At 48.3% G+C, this 7,931-nt stretch overlaps 1 protein-coding gene across 1 annotated transcript in view; it reads right to left on the reverse strand.

The window, feature by feature from the left end:
- Positions 1-7,334: 7,334 nt before the first annotated feature.
- The window catches only part of NCAPD2 (non-SMC condensin I complex subunit D2), a 33,126-nt gene continuing 32,529 nt past the window's right edge, over positions 7,335-7,931 (reverse strand). The window contains exons 31-32 of the mRNA XM_045296003.1: positions 7,874-7,927; positions 7,335-7,652 (exon numbers count right to left, since the gene is read on the reverse strand). Coding sequence (XP_045151938.1) covers positions 7,567-7,652; positions 7,874-7,927 — 140 coding nt within the window. The 3' untranslated portion in view covers positions 7,335-7,566. The remainder of the gene's footprint in view (positions 7,653-7,873; positions 7,928-7,931) is intronic.

Here is a 7,931-nt window from a genome sequence, read left to right on the forward strand (position 1 = left end):
CAGGGTGGAAAGGGGGAACCGATTGCAAGGATCTACATATAACCTCCTCCCTGGGGGATGGACAACAGAAAAGCGGGTGAAGGGAGACGTCGGACAGTGTAAGATATGACAAAATAATAAGGGTTCATGTGGGAAGGGGGAGCGGGGAGGGAGGGGAAAATGAGCTGATACCAAAGGTTCAAGTAGAAAGCAAATGTTTTTGGTTTTTTTTAACATTTTATTAGGGGCTCATACAACTGTTATCCCAATCCATACACACATCAATTGTGTAAAGCGCACTTGTACATCGTTTCTCAAAACATTTTCTCTCCACTTAAACCCCCGACATTAGGTCCTCATTTTTCCCCTCCCTCCCCGCTTTCCCCTCCCTCAAGCAAATGTTTTGAGAAGGATGATGGCAACAAATGTACAATGTGCTTGACACAGTGGATGTCTGCATGGATTGTGATAAGAGTTGTAGGAGCCCCCAATAAAATGATTTTTTTTTAAAGTGCATATACCTTTTTCTCTCTCTGATCTGTCGGTTCTTGAAAAATGCCTGGGAACCTCCTCAGACCAGGACGCGTATATTAGAGTTCAGACACCCCACTCAGTCTTAAGATCTTGCCTGGCATGACGTTTACATCACTCTTACAACTGCCCTATCCCCCGAAGGCAGGGAGATCGTCTGGGCAGCGGTGCAGCAGAGGTGAACTTCATGCCCAGGGCCAGAATAAACCACAGGCATCCAGTGCAGTTCCCCGACAAGACCCTAAGTAGAATGATTTACTGGGTCCTGGGGACCTCGCTCTCTGGGATGACATGGTTAAGTACCTCACTGAGGATTGCCAAAGATGGAAAATGAAGCAGTTCACTGGGACAAGGTTAGAGAGATCCTTCAAGACCCAAAAGAAGACCCTTCCCAGTTTTTATTCCACCTCTCGAAGCTTTTCCGTAAGTTCACCAGGGTTGGTCCCTCAGGACCGGCTGGCACCACTTCATTCACACTGTCTCAGCCAGCTCCTGACATTCAGGAAAGGCTTTAAGAACTTGAGGACGGCCCTCAAGCTCCACAAGGAGACCTCAATGGGGCCTGTAAGGTTTTCAATAAGAGCAGGAACCAGAAAATTTAGATAAACCAGGAAGGGACAAAATTAAATATCAGATGCTGGCTAGCGCCCTTCAGGGCAATAGGGGTAAATCCAAACCAATCAACAATGGGCCCTGTACCGGTAAGCCACCCTGACCCTGCTTCGAATGTTCCCAGATGGGAAATTAATTGGGCACCCAAATGCCCCAATCCTCGTCCCCTGCTGAAGCTGTGCCCACACTGCAAACAAGGACACTGGGGGACTGTTTGCCCTTTCTGCCAGATGGCGGGAAGGATGGCCTCTTCCGTAACCCCACTGGAGAAACGGGCTCAGGATGTCTCCTTCCGGGCTGAGCCATAGATGATTGATGGTGCCCGGGTGGATGGCCCCCACGGAGGTCACCCGTCACCAGCCCAGCCCAGGGTAACGATCCTCCCCTCAGGTAAGCCCATTTCTTTCCTTTTGGACACGGGGGCCACTTATTCAGCACTACCTGAGTATCATGATGCACTTCCCTAGCCCCCCCGCTGTTGTAGGAGTCTCAGTATAGTCTCACAACACCTCATTACACAGCCCTTTTATTTTCTTTCACACACCATTTTTATGCAGTCTTTGTAATGTACAATTCTCACCAGTTTCCAGTCATCCCACAATGCCCCATCCTCCTACTGGGCCGAGATATTCTTAATAAATTCAAAACAGTAGTAAGTTTTCATTTACCAGGAGCCTCCAGGGCTCCAAATTTGTTGCTTCTCTTACAAGCTGTACCACACACTCTTTTCCTCCACGCACCGCCCCAAATAACTAGTCTCCCGACACTCCCCACCAATTCCCCTCCTTTCCCACCTGCCCTAGTGAACCCACCTGTTTGGGACAGTCACCCAATCCTCCATTGCTATGCACCACTAACCTGTTTCTATCAGATTACAAGACCCCTCCAAATTTCCCAGTGTTCCTCAATACCTGTAGCCCTCCAGCACCTGAAGAGCCTTACTAAGGTGACCAGACGTCCCGCTTTTGGCGGGACAGTCCTGATTTTTAACAATTTTTCCTGTGTCCAGCGGGGTTTTTAAAAGTCCCAATTTTTTGAAAGAATGCACGACAAGCTAGGGTATATGGTTTTCGGCTGCCATGTGGCTATTTCGCCAGGATATGAGTTTTATTGATGGTGTCCTGCTTTACCAACGTTAAAATCTGGTCACCTTACCTTAAACCCATAATCTCAAAACTGCTCGAGGCAGGCCTGTTAAGGTCCAACACTCTCCCTACAACACACTGACCTTCTTCTTCTTCCTTTTTTTTTTTTTGACGTTCTTCTAAACTTCCTAGCAGATAGAGGGTACTGACCATCCCCCACCAAAGTCCAACTTTCCCTCCCTTCTATCATCTCCGGGGTCCAACTCACAAAACACTCTAGAGAGCTCACAGGGGACAGATACTCTCCTTTCTAGGCTTTGCAGGCTGAGACTGTGGATTCCCAACTTTAGTGTGTTAGCTAAACCCCTCTTATGAAGTTGCAAAGGGGATCTCACTGAGCCTCTAGACCCAGCATCATCTATGAAAAAGGCTTACAAAACACATCTTCCCTAACCTCAGCTCCGTCTCTTTCCCCAACCTAGCCCTTCTCTGCGCCCTAAACCACTGGAACTCCTGGTACGGGAGTCCTAGGCCAGGAAATAGGGCCCCCCTTCGCTCGCTCCTGTAGCCTATCGATCTAAACAGCTACATCCAGCTGTCAGGGATGGTGCCCGTGCCTATGGACCCTGGCAGTAGCTGCTCTTTCCCTCTCAGTGGTAAATTGAGGACTTAATAGGAAGTATTTGACCTTGGTTCTACATTTACAACCATGGGCATAGGAAACTAGCCTTATTTTGAGAAATATTTGAGAAAGGTCTCCATTGTTCCGAGATAGAAATGTTTTCAAAGGCATGTTCTCCAGGCCCTGCCCCCCCCCCCACCTCCCACCTCCCACAATAGCCCTCCACTAAGGAGCAGTCTTAAATGAGCTACACAGAATCATTTCTGTGTCTGGCTACTTCACTATGCCTGAGGATTACCTGTAAATAAGAGCAATCAGGTTCTATAGCCAACCCACCGCCAGAAACCGTAACAAACTCTGTTTTGGCATCTCTTGCTGATACTGGTCAGACTACTACCCCTGGGGAGGGCTCAGGGATTAGAAATCAACTAGCACTAGGTCAAGGTGATGACTCACCTTGCTTATTAGGTTATTTGCTTATGCTATCCCACATCAACTTTGTAATATGTTCACTGTATGACGTGCATCCCTGTGCAAGATCTGTAAGGCCCATTATTTATACCCATTGGAAAATACAATCACTCTCAGTCCTGAGATGGGACGAGATGCCCCTGTGCCCCACTGTCTGTCTGTCTTTAATGTTTTCCACAATCACAAAGTTGTTTCTCAGCACCCATTCGAGTGTTGGGGTCCCCTCACCTCTTCTACAGTGATTTCATCTCACCTTTATTGAAAACTCAAGGTTTACATTCCAGCCCCACTCACCATTACACCTGGCGTCTTTAATTCCCATTTCTTCATCTTCACTCCAACACTCCTGTACTGAATCCTTGATCTCGTCACCAATTCACTACCTCACATCTCTGCTTCCCCGCTACTTGACCCAGACTGCACCTGTTTCATAGACGGCAGCTCAAATCTCATGTGTTAGTATGGGTACTTTAGAGAAACAAATCCACAGAAACTCATATGTGGAAGGGAGAGTTTTATATAAAGGGTAAGTGCACATCAAGAAAACATCCCAACCCAGTGCTGCCCAAGCCCAAGTCCAGCATTAACCCATATGTCCAACACCAATCCACACAGTCCTTCTCCATCTCACAAAACACACACTATGGTGCCGACTGCAGGAGGAAAGCCGAATCAGTGAACGTGTAAGCATCTCAGCACTGGCAGGGGTCTCCACATGACTGCTCCAGCACCCAGGGCTGCATTGAGGTAGGTCCATGTGGCTTCTCCTTGGGGATGTCTTGCAGGAAGTGAGCCTTGCCAGCTAAAGCAGGGAACTGGCTAAGGCAGCTGCACCCTGGTCTGACCATCACAAAGCAAGAGACCCAAGAACTAGAAAGGCGAGGCTCACTGGGCCATTTATCTCTACACCCTTCAATTAACCCCACATGTGTTTATCGGCCAGGTTGGCACAATAAACTTTAACTATATCAGTGTATATCAGGCTGGCTATGTTATAGTTAGCTCCTCAAATACACTTGGGGCACACCCTCTACCCAGTAACACCTCTCAGTAGCTGTGATGTGAGCCTGACGTTAGCCAAACTCGGACAAATAGCACAAGCTGAGTCCCCGGCATGAACTTCATCTCTCCTCAACATCACCTACCAATTTAACCAAACAACACTCACCACGCGGTGTTGGTTGTGCCTCTTCCTCTGACAGAGAAGACCTCTAGCAACCCCCTTCCATCTCCATGGGTAACCCAGCCATGAAGACCAAACCACCCCACCATCGGACCAGTGCTTACCCAACTACTTCTCTTTGCCAATCAAGACACTGCCTGCCACCTGGCCCCTAAAGGTTACAACCCATAGGCAATGTTTCTGCCAACTCTTGTCGTCAGACCCTCCTTTGGCTAAATACTGAGTCTCCATGCGGCTCACCTGGAATGTTTTTCCTATGGGACACATTTGTTTACGCATGTCTAGGGGCTAACTGGACAGGCCTATGCGTCCCAATCATTCTCACCCCAGACATAACTCTCCTGGATGAACAGACATGGGAAACACCAGACAAAAGTACACATTGGAATCACCCCCAGATCCTGTGGACACAAAAGAGCAGTGGTAGCCCCTATCCTTACTGGAACTAGTACAGCGGCTGCTCTGGGTGCTCCAGTGGGAGGAACTGGAATGGCTACTCATTTTTACTACCAACTATCAAGAGACCTCAATGTTGATATGGAAATAATAGGTGACACTCTTAATGCTATAAACCCAAATTAATTACCTAGTTGGTGTGGCACTACAGAATAGGCCAGTCCTGTTTGGTGACGGCAGATAAAGGGGAGCCTGTCTTTTCCTAGGAGAGGAATGTTACTGTGCTAATCAGGCATAGTTACACAAAACGTAAGGTAGAGATGGGAAAACATCTTTGGCTCTGGGAAATCTTGGGCCCCGTGACTTCTGCCTCTCCTGGGACCTGTTTAATATGCTTAACTCTGTGCTTCAGGCCTTGTCTGCGTCGCGGTTTTCAATGTTTTTTTTGCAGGAACTCATGTGCCTTCACCAGTCAGACCTACTCGGTGCTGTGTGTATGAGTGGGTTCTATCAACCCCTAAAGCGCTCACCCGATCCTGCCCTCCGAGACACAGCAGCCATCTCCCACCACCCCGCCCAGCAGGAAGCAGTTGCCAGAGTACTCCCTATTACCAAAAGGCAGGAATGATCCGTCTGGCTGAGTGGAAGGTGGCGCCTGGCCAATTCCAACAGCCCACGGCCTGTACCTTCCTGTGAGCCAAAAACCACACTAATCCTGCCTCATCCAAACTGGCCAATCGGGAGGCCGCTCAGTGCTCTCCCTTTGTGTCAGGGCTACTGCGCATTTTGGAGTAGTCTGGCAGGCTTCACTTCCAACAAAGTCCGTTTTTCGATCAGCTATCTGCACGAGCGGTTTCCAGAGTTATGGGAAGATGTAATGGAAATATCATGTCATTTTCCACAAACTTTTTAAAGACCCTAATGTATGGCTGGATCAATACCACGTTGGCTTCTAGCAGCAAGTGACCTTGAATCTCCCCCACCTGTGTGGAGCTGACCACAGCTGGTTGAGACAACTAGCAGCGAGTGACCTTGAATCTCCCACACACACCTGCAGAGCTGACCAGAGTTGGCTATTCTCGACCCACTGCTCTACACCCAGCATGGCCCATTTGGCTCAGTGCCCACTTTGTTCTTGGCCTGCCGCTCTGCACCTGGCACGAATACACCTGGAACCAGGAAGACACCTTACTTTCCAGAAACCTGGACTTACCTGTATCTCCCAATCCCTACTTTACCGTATATGGACTCAGGACAGCCCAGTTACATGTTCCCTAGCCATATAAGCACCACCTCTATAGCCTGGGACGCAACTCCCTCAGCCCAGACACTGTGGACCGTGGGACTTCGCCCAGGCTGGGTTTTTCTCCCCAATAAAGCCTGTTTGCTCTAATTCAACTGATTTGGTCTCTGGAGCCTCAACTACCTTACACCTTAATGTGTATGCATGCCTACATATAATGATATGGATATGTGGTTATTTGTATGCATGTATATTCATATATATGCAGATACATGGGCAATTATAATTCCTAGACATATCCACACACCTTGTGAATTTGGTTTTCTGGGTTTAAGGGTTAAGACTAGTCCTGTGGGTCAACAGGCATGAGATAGTATTGTATCGTACACTAGATTGTTGACAGCGTCTGGGGCCTGACGTTTCTGAGCAGGTATCAACTATGATCTGTTCAAAAGTAAAAGAGAAGGAAGCCCCAGGCTCCAGAGAAGACACCTTTACCTACAGGCTGTCTCCCCAGAGACAGCAGAACCAGACGAAGCCTGGCGACTGTAGATCACGGCTACAGAAGATGGATCCTGCTAAGAGTTGAAGAAGAATGTGGATTAACTTAAATGCTTAAAAAAAAAAAAAATTCCAGGCTTACGGGGTCCCGGGGAGGGAGGGGAAAAATGAGGAGCGAATGCCAAGGGCTTAAGTGGAGAGCAAATGTTTTGAGAATGAGGAGGGCAACGAATGTCCAAATGTGCTTTACACAATTGATGCTATGTATGGATTGTGATAAGAGTTGTATGAGCCCCCAATAAAATGATTTTTAAAAAAAATCCAGGCTTACTGGATCCATTTGAGACTTGAGGAATCGGGAACTAAAACTGAGATTCTTTAAGTCCCAGATTACCTTTTAGCTCAGTCAGATTGTCTCATCAAACTGATCTGCTGAAAACGTCAGATCTTTCATTGAGCTTCCCCACAATGCACGCCCTGTGTAGTCGTGCGCTCCATGAAGAACTCACCTACAGGAGGTCACAGGGTTAACAATCCCTCTAACGCAGGAACAGGGGATGCCCAGAAGGTGGGACACAGTGCGAGGCAGTTAACCAGTGTCCCTGAGTAACTAGTGTAGAAACTTCATTGAGAACCGAATTTGAACTAGTGAAACTGAATTTGCTGGGTAAGCACTCACCAAAAACAGTAAGACATTCTTCGAAAAAGAAGTAAAAGTACATAAAAACATTTATTCATTAGAAGACCAAGAAAATGGCAAGCATATACCAGAGTGAGAGCAGCTCAAGCCAGCTGAGTTAGTTTTTAGAGAAACACATGCCTTCCTTCATAAAGATCATTTATGTATTTTAAAAACAAAGGCAACAGGCCAACAGATATTTTACAGAGAGGACGGGCCCCCACAAACCCCTGCACAGCAGGGCCGGGAGCAGGCAAGGTGAGCTCAGGATCGGTGTCTGCGAGTGGATGCGCGGCGGATGGGCGTGGTTTTCTTGGGGGTCTCATCTTCTGTCATCTCGGCAGAAAGCTCTAAGCAAAGAATTGGGGGAGTGAGGAAACGCCCAGTCACACACACGGTGAGCACTGGATCTCGGAGAACAGAGTGCTCAGCCCAGACCACTGCGCAGAACTAGAACCAGGGTGCACTGCAGGGAGACAGCTGTGGGCGGGGGAGAGGTCCTGGGCCCCGTCAACCCAGCCTCACCCCCAAGCTGGCTTCCTTCGGGCAAGTGCAGGAGGGAGCAGCCTACCTCCCTCACTGGACTCATCACTCGAGAAGACAATTTTGGGTTTCCTCTTAGACGCCCG

The sequence above is a fragment of the Echinops telfairi genome, unplaced genomic scaffold (genome assembly GCF_000313985.2).
Source record: "Echinops telfairi isolate 266 unplaced genomic scaffold, ASM31398v2 ScPeMD7_7356;HRSCAF=8355, whole genome shotgun sequence".
Taxonomy (NCBI): Eukaryota; Metazoa; Chordata; class Mammalia; order Afrosoricida; family Tenrecidae; genus Echinops; species Echinops telfairi.